Genomic DNA, 15,649 nt, shown 5'->3' with positions numbered 1-15,649 from the left:
ACCAGCAAGCAGTGATAGGAGCAGATCATCAAAAGATGTCACAGACAAAAGAGCAAAAGAACACATAGGTGTTGAAGTTGGTGATATTATCTAAACGAATGTGCTAATTAAGAATGGATGGTAGGGCACTCAAGGTATGGCACTAGTGGGGGTGGGGGGCATAAAAGATTTAAAAATAATGGAAATAGGTGGGAAAAGAAAAATCAATATAAATTATTGGAAAAAAAAGCAAAAGGAAGGGGGAAGAAACAGAAAAGGGGTGGGGATGGAGGAGGGAGCTCAAGACCTAAAGTTGTTGAATTCAATATTCAGTCCGGAAGGCTGTAAAGTGCCTAGTCGGAAGATGAGGTGCTGTTCCTCCAGTTTGTGTTGGGCTTCACTGGAACAATGCAGCAAGCCAAGGACAGACATGTGAGCAAGAGAGCAGGGCGGTTAAAATGGCAAGCGACAGGGAGGTTTGGGTCATTATTGCGGACAGACCACAGGTGTTCTGCAAAGCGGTCGCCCAGTTTACGTTTGGTCTCTCCAATGTAGAAGAGACCGCATTGGGAGCAATGAATACAGTAGACTAAGTTGGGGGAAATGCAAGTGAAATGCTGCTTCACTTGAAAGGAGTGTTTGGGCCCTTGGACGGTGAGGAGAGAGGAAGTGAAGGGGCAGGTGTTATATCTTTTGTGTGGGCATGGGGAGGTGCCATAGGTGGGGGTTGAGGAGTAGAGGGTGATGGAGGAGTGGACCAGGGTGTCCCAGAGGGAACGATCCCTACGGAATGCCGACGGGGGGGTGAAGGGAAGATGTGTTTGGTGGTGGCATCATGCTGGAGTTGGCGGAAATGGCGGAGGATGATCCTTTGAATGCGGAGGCTGGTGGGGTGATAAGTGAGGACAAGGGGGATCCTATCATGTTTCTGGGCGGGAGGAGAAGGCATGAGGGCGGATGCGCGGGAGATGGGCCGGACACGTTGAGGGCCCTGTTAACGACTGTGTGTGGAAAACCTCGGTTAAGGAAGAAGGAGGACATGTCAGAGGAACTGTTTTTGAAGGTAGCATCATCAGAACTGATGCGACGGAGGCGAAGGAACTGAGAGAATGGGATGGAGTCCTTACAGGAAGCGGGGTGTGAGGAGCTGTAGTCGAGGTAGTTGTGGGAGTCGATAGGCAAGTAATGGATATTGGTGGACAGTCTATCACCAGGGATTGAGATAGAGAGGCTAAAGAAGGGAAGGGAAGTGTCAGAGATGGACCATGTGAAAATGATGGAGGGGTGGAGATTGGAAGCAAAATTAATAAATTTTTCCAAGTCCCGACGGGAGCATGAAGCAGCACCAAAGTAACCATCGATGCACCGGAGAAAGAGTTATGGAAGGGGGCCGGAGTAGGACTGGAACAATGAGTGTTCCACATACCCCATAAAGAGACAGGCATAGCTGGGGCCCATGCGGGTACCCATAGCCACACCTTTTATTTGGAGGAAGTGAGAGGAGTTAAAGGAGAAATTGTTCAGTGTGAGAACAAGTTCAGCCTGACGGAGGAGAGTTGTGGTGGATGGGGATTGTTCGGGCCTCTGTTCGAGAAAGAAGCTAAGGGCCCTCAGACCATCCTGGTGGAGGATGGAGGCGAAAGGGATTGGACGTCCAAGGTGAAGAGGAAGCGGTTGGGGCCAGGGAATTGGAAATTATTGATGTGATGTAAAGTGTCAGAGGAATCACGAATGTAGGTGGGAAGGGACTGGACAAGGGGAGAGAGAAGGTAGTCAAGATAACGAGAAATAAATTCCGTGGGGCAGGAGCAAGCTGACACAATCGGTCTACCGGGACAGTTCTGTTTGTGGATTTTGGGTAGGAGGTAGAAGCGTTTAGGTAATATCACCAACTTCAACACCTCTGTTATTTTGTTCTTTTGTCTGTGACATCTTTTGATGATCTGCTCCTATCACTGCTTGCTTGTCCCTACAACACCCCCCTCCACTTTTCTTTCCCCCCCCACCTTAAACCAGCTTATATTTCACCCCTCTCCTTGTAAAGAAAAATTAGTTCTGTTGAAGGGTCATGAGGACTCGAAACGTCAACTCTTTTCTTCTCCGCCGATGCTGCCAGACCTGCTGAGTTTTTCCAGGTAATTCTGTTTTTGTTTTGGATTTCCAGCATCCGCAGTTTTTTGTTTTTATCCATCTCTGTTGTTCATTTCTTACTCCTTCAATCTGATTGGTTAAGGAAGAGTTGCTTTCCCTGTTTACTTGGTCCCAGATGCCCTGTTGTCCCTGTTAGAAACTTGCACTTGCAGCAACTCGCCAAGCAAAAAAATGTTAAAATGGAATGTGCCAGGGTAAGTTTAACTACTGGCACATGCTGTAGATGTCCTGCTACAGTAAAATCCAGATCATTAAACTAGATTCTGTGATCAGTGGTGAATGAATGGGTGTCACAGTTTATTATGCTTACAGCTGCCCACAGACTTTTTTAGGTTTTTGAGTGGAAACTTTTGGTCATCAGGAATCTGATACAGTGTAACATCTGGGACCAGTAAGAAAAAGCATCTCTCTTCAACCAAGAATGCTTGAAGAATCCTTGCTGAGGCACGTGGCGTCTAAACCAAGAAGTTTAAGTTACTATATCTGATTAAAACTAAAATTATGTACAGAAAAAGAATAGAGGGAATGAAAAGAGATGGGATTAAGAAAGAGAGAGGGATAAGATACAGAAAATGTAAAAAATGACATATATATTTAAAATCCCTAACATTAATTAAGATATGAAGGAATGGGACTGCACAGTGTCAGTGTCAGTTAGGTTGTTTGGTAATCACTAAAAATTATCAGTTCATTTAAAAAATCCATTTATACTTTAATGGACGTGCCCCCTAACATTTCCTGGTTATCTAGCAGGTCAGTATCCCAATTTCACATCCTGCATGTGCTTAAATACCAAATCACAAAGCAACGGAAGCACTACACTGGTCTAGCGAAACTTGCGGAGGAGCGGGGCAAATTGGATGGTAACTTTCCAATTTTTGCGTTTAATTGCACATAATTAATAGTCTCACCATTATTGCTACTGCAAAATCTAGGCCATTGTGTTTTTCAAAAACAGCAACTGGAACCAGAAACTGCCACACAATTAAGCAATCAAATTGAAGTCATGCTTTTGACTATCTTCTTCTTTCTTTACTCCATGTAGGGAGCTAAAAATAAAAGGGTTTGTTTCACTTCTGGCACAGACCAGGCAGGCAGCTGATGGAGCATTCTCAAAGCCTGCTCAATGACAGGAGGAAGTCAAACTGATTTTAGTCGGACATTGTACTTAAATACAACAGGGGAGTACTGGTGCTAACCACATTGTTTATGAACAGCTTGATGTTGGAGACAGTAATTCAATGCGCCTGCTGTGACTTAATGGGAGCCTGTAGTCCTTAAATGATAGGTGCACTTTTTAAAGGCAGTCAGTGCATAACTGAGTTAGAATGTTACATGACATTGGCCAGAGCACCCTAATTCATCAGTACAACTGTGGACATGCTCATGGAGCAAGTGAGGAATAAGAAGGAAGTCCTTTTTCCTTACCAAACACATCTTCCCTTCACCCCCCTTATCGGCATTCCGTAGGGATCGCTCCCTCCGGGACACCCTGGTCCACTCCTCCATCACCCCCTACTCCTCAACCCCCTCCTATGGCACAACCCCATGCCCACGCAAAAGATGCAACACCTGCCCCTTCACTTCCTCTCTCCTCACCGTCCAAGGACCCAAACACTCCTTTCAAGTGAAGCAGCATTTCACTTGCATTTCCCCCAACTTAGTCTACTGCATTCGTTGCTCCCAATGTGGTCTCCTCTACATTGGAGAGACCAAACGTAAACTGGGCGACCGCTTTGCAGAACACCTGCGGTCTGTCCGCAAGAATGACCCAAACCTCCCTGTCGCTTGCCATTTTAACACTGCACCCTGCTCTCTTGCCCACATGTCTGTCCTTGGCTTGCTGCATTGTTCCAGTGAAGCCCAGCGCAAACTGGAGGAACAACACCTCATCTTCCGACTAGGGACTTTACAGCCTTCCGGACTGAATATTGAATTCAACAACTTTAGGTCGTGAGCTCCCTCCCCCATCCCCACCCCCTTTCTGTTTTCCCCCTTCCTTTTTTTTTCCAATAAATTATAAAGATTTTCCTTTTCCCACCTATTTCCATTATAAAAAAAAACCCCACTAGAGCTATACCTTGAGTGCCCTACCATCCATTCTTAGTTAGCACATTCATTTAGATAATATCACCAACTTTAACTTTAACACCTATGTGTTCTATTGTACTATTGTCGTTGACATCTTTTGATGATCTGCTTCTATCACTGCTTGTTTGTCCCTACAACCAACCCCCCCCCCCTCCACCTCTCTGTCTCTCTATCTCTCCGCCCCCCACACACACACCTTAAACTAGCTTATATTTCAGCTCTTTCCTGGACTCGAACTCAAGTTCTGTCGAAGTGTCATGAGGACTCGAAACGTCAACTCTTTTCTTCTCCGCCGATGCTGCCAGACCTGCTGAGTTTTTCCAGGTAATTCTGTTTTTGTTTTTTTCCTTTTTCCTTCAGATGGTTGATGGCTGTCCTGGAAGCAGTGGCAGATGAATGACTGTGTCATGGAAAATTAATCAACTGCAGTGGAGAGAGATGGCTGGGCAGTTCAATTTCCACAGCATTGTTAATAGGTTCTAGCTGCAGTACAGCAAGAAAAGTAATCTTACCAGGACTGCCAAGTAAGACTACTCAACATTTCATATTCTTGAAATAAGCTCGCAAGGCCATATTTTGGCCTAGTAGTAGCAATCCATCTCTTCCCCACTTCCCAAGCCTCTGCACCAATCACAACATCATCTTCTGATTGCATTCACAAACTCATACATCGCTACTACAGCCCTCACAATGACTTATGTCTTATGTCTACGTAAACTTCGTTGATGTTTCTTTTCCTCATTCCTCAGCATGCCAACTATGGTAAGTTGCCTCACATATCTTCAAAACCCCAAACAAGACAAACATCAATCCATTTTCACTCTTTTTGCAGGAGAAGCTGGCACACAACTGAAGGGCGACTTGCAGAATGGGAGGACTTTACACTGCATTGCAAATTTTGACGACAATGGAGGATATGGCCATCGACATTATGGGAGGGAAAATGACACACATTAGAGATTATTACAATTAAGCCATGCAGAGGAGGGTGCTTGGACATTTTTCTTTCCTTTTCCTCTTTTCACTTAACTCACCCACATAGACACAACAACATGGTGTTGCATTGCACTGTCATTCATCTGCTACTGCTTTTCCCTGCTTTACATGTCTCCATCCTTATCGAGGCCTTGCAGCCACAGACATGCAGGAGGAGAACCTTCCTAAAGGCTCATTAAATTTTACTATTGCTTTTTGACCGTCAGCGCAGAATTTGGCACCTTGCATGGTATACATTACCATTTATAGGAATTTTATTGGGAATGTTTTGCAAAGCACAAGTGCAAGTGGGAAGGACATCCCAGGAAATTGTTTGCTGGTGGACAAGCTCACATTTTAGCTTTGTTAAAGCAGACAGAGAATGAAAACTTTAGGGATTCAATATTGGAAACAAAAATGCTTTCTGTACACCAGAAATAGTTAAATATATTGGACTGCCTGCCAAGAAGCTACTGCAACATGACACTGGCTGTGGATGATGTAACTTATGTGAAGATTTGGTGCATGGTATTGATCACTCTGCAAGCAGTCATGAAGGAAATGGTAGAGGAGTTGAATAACTACTTTGCTTCAGTCTTCATGGTAGAAGACACTAATAGCGTTGCAAAAGTACTAAATAATCAAGGGACAAAAAGAGGGTGTGGGAGAAAATAAATACAATAACTATCACCAAAGAAAAAGTACTAGGGAAACTGATGGGGCTAAAGGCTGATAATTCCCCTGGACCTTATGGATTGCATCCTAGGATATTAAAGGAAGTAGCTACAGAGATAGTGGATGCACTGGTAGTAATCTTCCAAGAATCCTTAGATTCTAGACAAGCCCCAGGGGATTGGAGAAAGGCCAATATAACACCCTTATTCAAAAAGGGAGACAGACAAAAAACAGGTAACTTTAGGCCAGTTAGCTTAACATCTGTCATTGGAAAAATGTTGGATTCTATTATAAAGGATGTAATAGCAGAGTGTTTAGAAATACATAATCTAATCAAGCAGAGTCAGCATGACTTCATGAAGGAGAAATCATACCTAACAAATTTATTAGAATTCTTTGAGGAGGTAACAAACAGGGTAGATAAAGGGGAACCAGTAGATGTAATATATTTGGATTTCCAAAAGGCATTTGATTCAGTACCACACATAAGACCACTTAATAAGGTAAGAGCCCATGGTGTTGGAGGTAGTATAGCATGGATAGAGGATTGGCTACAATAGAAGACAGAGAATTGGGATAGGGGGCATTTTCAGGATGGCAACCTTTAACTGGTGGAGTGCCAGTGTTCAGTGCTGGAGCCTTAATTATTTATGATTTATACTAATGACTTAGATGAGGGAAGTGAATGTACTATTGCCAGGTTAGATCACACCTAGAGTACTGTGAACAATTTTGGTCCCCTTACCTAAGGAAAGATATATTGGTATTGGAGGCAGTCCAGAGAAGGTTCACTAGGTTGATCCTGGGTATGGAGGGATTTTCTTATGAGGAGAGGTTGAGGAGGTTGGGCCTGTACTCACTGAAGTTTAGAATAATGAGAGGCGACCTTATTGAAACATATAAGATTCTTAGGGGGCTTGACAGGGTCAATGCTGAGAGGTTGTTTACCCTTGTGGGAGGGTCGAGGACCAGAGGGCATAATCTCAGAGTAAGGGGGTGTCCATTTAAAACAGAGATGAGGAGGAATTTCTTCTCTCAGGGTAGTCAATCTGTGGAATTCTTTACTGGAGAGGGCTGTAGAGGCTGGGTCATTAAGTATATTCAAGGCTGAGATAGACAGATTTTTAATTAGTAAGGGAGTCAAGGGTTATGGGAACAAGGCAGGAAAGTGGAGTTGAGGATTATCAGATCAGCCATGATCTCATTGAATGGCAGAGCAGACTCGATGAGCCGAATGGCCTAAATCTGCTCCTGCATCTTATGGTCTTACGAAGTATGTGGTCACTTCAATGGATGCAGTAGTTAATCCCTTCTTGTAGCTGCGGCATGAATTGCACTTCTGAGATGCAGGCTTCACACATCACTTTCTACTTGAACATCACTTGAACAGATTGAACTATTGAATGAATAAGCATTTCAAATACATTCTTTGGGCCAAATTTTCATGTCAGAGATGGGAATTGGGAAGTGGGACTAATCCAGCCACTATGGTCCTAGCCTCCATCTCGAGACTGCTGGTATACAAGGCTTGGACTCCTGGAAGGTCCCAAGTGGCCTGGAGATGGGAATGGAAGGAGGTCAAATCTAGAGCAGACAGGTTAAAATTTGTTCCCAAAAAGCTTCAGCACGGTGCTTCTGAGGCAATTAGCAGCTTACCTATAAGTATCCAGTGGAATCTTCAAACCACTTAACTTCCCCCCTCATCCTCACACCTTTCACTCATCATACGCTTTATGAACAGAACTCACAAGCCCTATTATAACATTTGGAAGCTATTGAATAGCCCACATGACTCGATCAGTAAACTCATAGACCCTTTAGAGCAGCCCATATTAACAATATGAAGCATTTGTAAAATGATTGGACAGTTGGATTGTAGTCTGGAGCTCATAAAACTCCCCAGGTAAACAAAGAGACTTCAGAACTGCTATCTCAACAGATGTTTAGACTTAATATACAAAAGCAATGGGAAAAGATTAAACATTTACACTCAGTTAACATACTAGGCTATCCTTTAAATAGTGTGAAGATATACTCTATCTTTTTTAGCTCATCTGAAGACTTTTCAACATTTACATTGTTGATCTTTTACTTGACAGTCAGCAGAAGTAACAGCCTGGCAAACACATTGTTTAAGGGGTAGTGAAATCTTCCAATCACAGCACTGTCATACCTCATCTTAATGAACACAGATACAACTCATGTTATAGCATTTAATGTTGAACTGTGAATGATGTAAAACCATTTTACTTACTTTTTAAACTTTCCCACATCCAATCCATGGTTCAGCCTCCATGCAGCTGGCATAAAACCCAATGGCTGCTAAAATCCAGCTGTCTACGTAAAAATTTTAAAAACTTACCTGAGATGGGCTCTCAATGAACCCACAACATTGTCAATTATCTCCTTTATAGGACAGGGTGGGTTATCCAGCCCGCTCCCTCCCTCGCCCTCATTAAAATGGCCGATGGCGGGAACAGAGGCGGCCTCCGGCCACTCTGCTTGGCAGTCATTTTTTTTTTTGTTCCTCTGTTTGGTCCTGATCAGGACCATGAAATCCTGGTCCTTGAATTATTTTTCTATCTTCCCTCTTTTAACAATTTTTAAATCTACTTTCATACTACCAATCTTCTCTGGTAATTTCTCATGTGGTACCTTGGCAAAGGCATTCCTAAAATTCATGTACAATACATTCACTGTCATTCTCCTTCTACCATGTCTGTTACCTCCTCAAAGAATTCTGTAAGTTTTGTCAAACATATTTCGCCCTTTTGAAATATATCTCGGTTACTTCAAACTATTTCCCTTTTTTCTAGAAACATGGTCATTTTTATCTTTACTTAAACCCTTAAAATTTCTTGTACCATAGATGTTAAAAACTAATTGGGCTGTAAATTACCCAGATTAGTTTTTATCCTTTTTTAAAAAATGCGTATTACATTAGCCATTCTTCTATGCTCTGATATACATCCAAATTCTGTGGAGTCTGGGCCTTAACAGTATTCTCGGGTGCCTTCCACAGGGTCCTAGAGAGCCTATCCAGTTTGGCTTTGGCACTTTCATAGAATCAAAGATTAGTACAACACAGAAGAAGGCCATTTGACTGTCTCCCTTCGCCTAAATAATTTATCTAAATGTTTCTTGCATTTATCATAATATCATCCATCCTGACCTCAGCTACTTAATGATTCACCTCCTTACTAATATAGTAAATATTAATGTGAAGTACCTTTGCCATTTTTGATCATTATCAAACTGACCATTCTTTATTCTCTGCAGTTCCACCTTGATTTTAACAAATACATTTTTACTGATACACTTATAAAATGCTTAATTGTTCCTTTAGTTGTTTTTTGAAACTTTTTCTCACAATTTATTTTAATTGTTCATATCATCCCCTTAACTTCTTTTCATATTTTCCTTTAGTTTTTTTGCAGCTATTATTCTTTTGGTTCTTTTGGGCATTTTCAGTTTCAATCAGTTTCTAACCTATTTTTAGGAATGACATTCCAAAACTATTAGTTACTTTCTTTATTAAAGGAATATACTTATTCTGTACCTTTTCACTTTTTTGAAAGAACATCACACACTCCTGTATGTATCTACATTACAGACTTAAGCATGTCATGTACCCTGACACTTCAACATTGTATTGAGAGCGTAAGTAGTTGCTTTCTTTCAGATGAAATTTTAAACTGAGGTCCTGTCTGCCCTCAGGTGGACATAAAATATCCCACAACACTATTCGGAGAAGAGTAAGGGCTTTCTCCTTTCATTCGGGACAAATATTTATACCTCAACCAACATTATTAAAAGATTATCTGGTCAATATAACGTTGCTATTCATGGGACCATGTAGTCACTGCTATAATTTGGCAAATTGGCTGTCATGTTTCCGACATTATAGCAGTGACTACACTTCAAAAGTACTTCATTAGCTGTAAAGCACTTTGGGATATTCTAAACTTGTGAGAAGTGCTATATAAAGATAAGTATTTTTTCTTGAATTTCTCTTTCCACCTCATCTCAACTTGGTCATTCATCTTTCTAAATTCCTAATCCAATCTGATGTTCTGGTTTTTATACTGACTTATCCCTTTCTAATAGGATCATAAACCTTTACACATTGTGTTTATTGTTCAAAACAAAAACAGAATTACCTGGAAAAACTCAGCAGGTCTGGCAGCATCGGCGGAGAAGAACAACAAAGTTGACGTTTCGAGTCCTCATGACCCTTCAACAAAACTAAGTAAAAATAGGAGAGGGGTGAAATATAAGCTGGTTTAAGGTGGGGGTGGGGGATGGTGGTTGTAGGGACAAACAAGCAGTGATAGGAACAGATAATCAAAAGATGTCACAGGCAAAAGAACAAAGAGGTATTGAAGGTGGTGATATTATCTAAAAGAATGTGCTAATTAAGAATGGATGGCAGGACATGCAAGGCACAGCTCTAGTGGGGGTGGGGTGAAATAAGACTAAAGGGGCATAAAAGGTATAGATTTAAAAATAATGGAAATAGGTGGGAAAAGATAAATCTATATAAATTATTGGAAAAATCAAAAGGGAGGGGGAAGAAACGGAAAAGGGGTGGGGATGGAGGAGGGAGTTCAAGATCTAAAGTTGTTGAATTCAATATTTAGTCCAGAAGGCTGTAAAGTGCCTAGACGGAAGATGAGGTGCTGTTCCTCCAGTTTGCTTTGAGCTTCACTGGAACAATGCAGCAAGCCAAGGACAGACATGTGGGCAAGAGAGCAGGGTGGAGTGTTAAAGTGGCAAGCGACAGGGAGGGCTGGGTCATTCTTGCAGACAGACTGCAGGTGGTGGCAGTGCATGTTGAAATTAAAATTTACAATTATTTATTAGTTCTTGCCTGCTTCTGAAAGGAGCTCTAAATTGAAGTCCACACGAACATTGGAATAGGCAGATTTCCAGCAGTAAGACTCTTTAATTGTTGCAATTTTCACCCCACTACCCTTATCTACAGTCATAAATGGGGAAGTCATGAAAAAAATCATCCCCAGCACCTCAACAACATAGACAAAAATTACAAATATAAAAATGACTGAACATTTTAATGAAGCAGATATATAGTCTTAGAAATACCTGGAAAAATGTCTCATATATCAAGGGCGGCAAGCCATTCTGTCTGAAGCCTGGGTATAGGCCTCAAGTTGAACATTTCAACATGGTGTTTGGGTACTGAGGATTTTCACTGGCTGTTGACAAATCCTGTATATTAAATGTGGATGAATTTTGTGAGTTCTTATGCTGTTACTATAGAAATTCAATACCCAAAACTGCTCCACAACAACCCACATTACATGACCAGTGGTTAGAAAGAGATTTACACTTTTTGTTCATGTGAGGGAAATGCAACATGGGTGTGTTTCTCACCATACTCCTGTGAAACAACAAATGTCCAATGTGTCACATTTTAAGCAAGCAGAAAATGTTCAAATTAACAATCACAAACACAAGTTGTGGGGAAGGGGAGCAAAGGTAAAAGTATTTTTTTTCTAGTAGTTTGTACAGTATGAGCAACAAAGAAAAAAAAGTCCGAGTTAACCAGGCTGATTGATTTGAGGATTCTTTGTCTCTTTTAGGGGCTGATATTTGTGATGGGGTTAGAGTTGAGTGTTTGATGTTTGAGGGATTTTAAAAATTCATTTCAGGGATACGGGTGTTACTGGCTAGGCCAGCATTTATTGTCCATCCCTAAATGCCGTTGAGAAATGGGTGGTGAGTTGCTTTCTTGAACCACTGCAGTTCCAGTGGTGTAGGTACATCCACAGTGTTGTTAAGGAAGGAGTTCCAGGATTTTGACCCAGCGAGAATGAAGGAACAGCAATATATTTCCAAGTCTGGATAGTGGCTTGGAGGGGAACTTCCATTTGGTGGTGTTCCCATGTGTCTGCTGCCCTTGTCTTTCTTAATTGGTAGTGGTTGTGGGTTTGGAAGGTGCCATCTCAGGAGCCCTCGTGAGTTTCTGCAGTGCACCTTGGTACACATCGCTGCCAATGTTCGCCGGTTGTGGAGGAGTGAGGCTGCCTTGTCCTGGATGTTGTCAAGTTTCTTGAGTGTTGTTGGAGCTGTACTCATCTAGGCAAGTGGAGAGTATTCCCTCACACTCCTGACTTGTACCTTGTAGACAATGGACAGGCTTTGGGGAGTCAGGAGGTGAGTTACTCACCACAGGATTCCTAGCTTCTGACCTGCTCTTGTAGCCATTGTATTTATATGGCTAGTCCAGTTCAGTTTCCAGTCAATGATAACTGCCAGGATGTTGATAGTGGGGGATTCAGTGATGGTAATGGCACGAATGGCACTTGTGTGGCACGAACGTTACTTGTCACTTGTCATCCCAAGCCTGGATATTGTCCAGGTCTTATTGCATTTTGACATGGACTGCTTCAGTAGTGTGCTGAGTATTGGTACTACGTATAATCAAGTTAGGCCATAGGAGCAGGTACTGGTCACTGGGAATTCACAATTGGGCAAACCTCTGATGCCAGTGCTACACTAACAACTTCACAAAGAAATACAAATCAATCCACTGTAGGAGGTGGAGAATAATAACTGAGAAAATAATTTTGAGGAGGTAAGGATGAACAAATATGTAAAAGCACTTCCATCTTAAGCAAATCATAAGTCGCTACAAGAGCTAGAGCAAAAATATTTTCTTTTGAACAGAGGGGCCTGAATTGAAGTTTAATTGAGATAGATAAAATTATAAGGGGCCTAGATGGAATGGATAGGAAGGATCTATTTCCTTTACTGGAAAGGTCAACAATTAGGGGGCATAAATTTAAAGTAATTCTTAAAATGATTGGAGGGAATTAAGAACTTTTTCATCCAGAGAGTAGCAGGGGTCTAGAATTCACTGGTTGAAAGGGTGGTATAGAGGCAGAAGCCTTTAGTTTATTTTACAAAAAAATTGGATACTTAAAGTGCAAAATCTTACAGGGTTACAGCCTGAGAGCTAGACAGTGGGATTAGGCTGGATAGCTCTTTTTCAGGTAGCAAAGATGCAATGGGCTGAATGGCCTCCTTTCTGTTGTTCCTTTCTATGTTTTTTAAAATAAATACTATGTAAATAACTGAAGGGGAGAAAAAAAACAAAGTTGCTTGCATCTTAAATAAGGGTTGTGAAGTTGAAAAGCAGAATACTGTGAATGTTGTTAATCTGAAATAAAAACAGAATATGCTGGAAATAATCAGCAGGTCACGCAGCATCTGTGGAGAGAAACAGAGTTAACATTTCAGGCCAATTTATCAGAAAGTGAAGTGACTGGTAAAGAGAATTATACATATATCCATGAGCCTTCTGATATCACAAAAATTTGCAAGGCATTTGACCTGTGTCTGATGTGATATATTGCTTAATTATTTTGTGGCATTACAGCATTGGTCAAATTGCTGTTAAACTGCAGCAGCACAGTGGTTATCAGGAGCCATATTCTAAATCTCACATTAGAGGGAATTGTAGTCTGATCAAACTGAGCTCCTGCTTTGGTAGTTCTCTCTCAGCTTTCTAATAGAGCCAGTGAGTCTTGTAAGATTACAGTTGTCCCCATTAGAAATATAAATTATTCATGTTGGTCCCAGAATCAAAGTGGTGTTTTGAAGGTAAAATTTATGAGTTTAAATTTCTGTCTGGGCATCCCAGTTGTGCCATGTTGCCATGGGGATAAATTGTAGGGAGGTGTTTCTTTAGTTTGGGGTTTTATCTATGTGATTTCTCACAGGCAGTTGAATCAGCTTCAAAGCAACTTTGAGACAACCAGTGAGAGAATCTGCCAGGTGCAGAGGGCTATCAGAAACCAGGGATGTTCCTGATTTGTTGTCACAATGCAAGAATGCAGTGAGTCCCAAACTTGAACTGTGAAGTCCACAATCATGAAATGAGAGAGTTGGAGGGTTCACTTAGCTGGATGCTAGTGGGAGGACTCCAAGAAATATCATACCTCAGAGAATAGTGGGAACACTGAGGAATATCAAAGTGAATTCCTGAGAACTGTGGTGCACCTTTGTTTGGTCCCAGGAGAAGTGAAGGAATCCTCCAGATTCTGTAAAGTAAAGGGTAACTCTTGGGTGGAAATAAAAGTAGAACGGGCAGTGTTCTGCTGTGATTTTTGGGTTTAAAGTATAAGTGTTTACAAAGTAGTACTTGCTTTGTTTAATTCTAGACCAATAAAGGTTTTTGTTTAAAGCATGAAATCTTGTGGTATTAGTCTTTCATTTAATAACTGGGAGTTGAGTTTCTCTTTTAGGAGTTAATGGTTTCCACTGAGATCATAGCAATACCCTCCTTGGATAGAACAAGTCTGATGATGATAGTATAACTTATACGTCCATCAAAATTAACAATTTGTCTATAAGGCCAATAGAGTTCCAGTCATTTGCTTATATCAAGACTGTGGAATACCGATGTACTGAAGAATACCTGTAGGATACAAATTGTTGGACTAGCTACCTTTAAATATTTTTGATTTTTACATCATTTAATAGTCCTGTATTTTATTTAGCTAATGAAAATCGCTATGAAGGCTTCTGGAAAAATGGAAAGAAACATGGAGCAGGAAAGTTTTTCTTCTTTGAGAAAGGCCAATTGTATGAAGGTGTGTGGGTAGATGACATTCCAAAGTGTGGAAAAATGATTGACTTTGGTCGAGAAGATGCAATTGACCCTACTCCATATTCAATACCACAGGTATTTAAATTTTATTGTTGCTTATTAGACAATCTTATGCTTGTTTTGCACAATTTATTTACATGTTTAGAACAAGTATGGAATGAGAAAAGACCATTCAATACATTTTTTCTTTCCAGTAAACCATGCACAATTTGTATTTTTGTTGATATGCTGCAACATATTAATCTTTTAAGGGAAGGAGCTAATTGATGTTTACATATTTAAAAAAAACAAATGTGCACAAGTCTACCTCTTTATAATATTTTTGTATCATATAATTTGTTTAACCAAGGTATATATTTCTTCTTTCTCATTTGCTGTGCATGGTCTCAATTTCAGCCCCGTCACATTACAATAAAGAAAAATTCTCCAGTATAGAGGTGTTGTGGTAGTTACCAGTCCAACTCTCAATAATGTCTCTGAAGATTAAATCTATCATTTAAATGCAGTAAAGAAACATTCAATTAATTAAAAAACTTCTCAGTTGCCCCCGGAACTTCCATTTTTCTCCTCCTTACAGGGTATGCCATGCCATATCTTACTGGAGTTGAATCAAAGCAGATGTTTTTCTCTGCTGGCCTCAGATCTGCCCATACCTCTGTACTCCAGACCTCATCCAGCTGAAACCACGGATCACTGTGAAAAGCACATGTGCAGTAGGTCAAGGATGTGCATGTAACTTTATTCCCCACCCTCACCTTGACCTCAATAAAGCAGTTGTAGTTCTGGGATCCTGGCAAACAGTGACAAAAATTAAGCCTCTTTGTCAATAGTACATTATTTATTGGATTATTTCTTGCTGGTCACATAGAATTAAAATTGGTTATTGATTAGTTAGTTACTCATAGATGTTTCTGTACAATGCAGAGAATATGGGTGAGTTCTTAATTTATTTGAACCCCATTCACTTGCTTAGAATTAAAATTGGGCCCTAAAAGTGTGAATTAACTGTTGCCATTGTCCCATTGTCTATCCATGTATGACCATGTAATTGGTCATATGAAGTTTTTGAAATTGATCACGCCACTCATACTGGTTCATTCAATTATAGGCACCTTGTTTACAGTAAATATTTGGCACCTGTAT

The 15,649-nt window shown here is 40.8% G+C and overlaps 1 protein-coding gene across 2 annotated transcripts in view; it reads left to right on the top strand.

The window, feature by feature from the left end:
- Positions 1 to 15,649, top strand: part of morn3 (MORN repeat containing 3) — a 73,975-nt gene that overhangs the window by 33,643 nt on the left and 24,683 nt on the right. For both annotated transcript variants that reach the window (XM_041202022.1, XM_041202023.1), the window contains exon 4: positions 14,397 to 14,581. In XM_041202022.1, the coding sequence (XP_041057956.1) occupies positions 14,397 to 14,581 (185 nt within the window). The remainder of the gene's footprint in view (positions 1 to 14,396; positions 14,582 to 15,649) is intronic.

This window comes from Carcharodon carcharias, chromosome 13 (assembly GCF_017639515.1).
Source record: "Carcharodon carcharias isolate sCarCar2 chromosome 13, sCarCar2.pri, whole genome shotgun sequence".
Taxonomy (NCBI): Eukaryota; Metazoa; Chordata; class Chondrichthyes; order Lamniformes; family Lamnidae; genus Carcharodon; species Carcharodon carcharias.
Note: the sequence above shows the minus strand (reverse complement) of the source record. Positions and strands in the feature narration are given on the sequence as shown.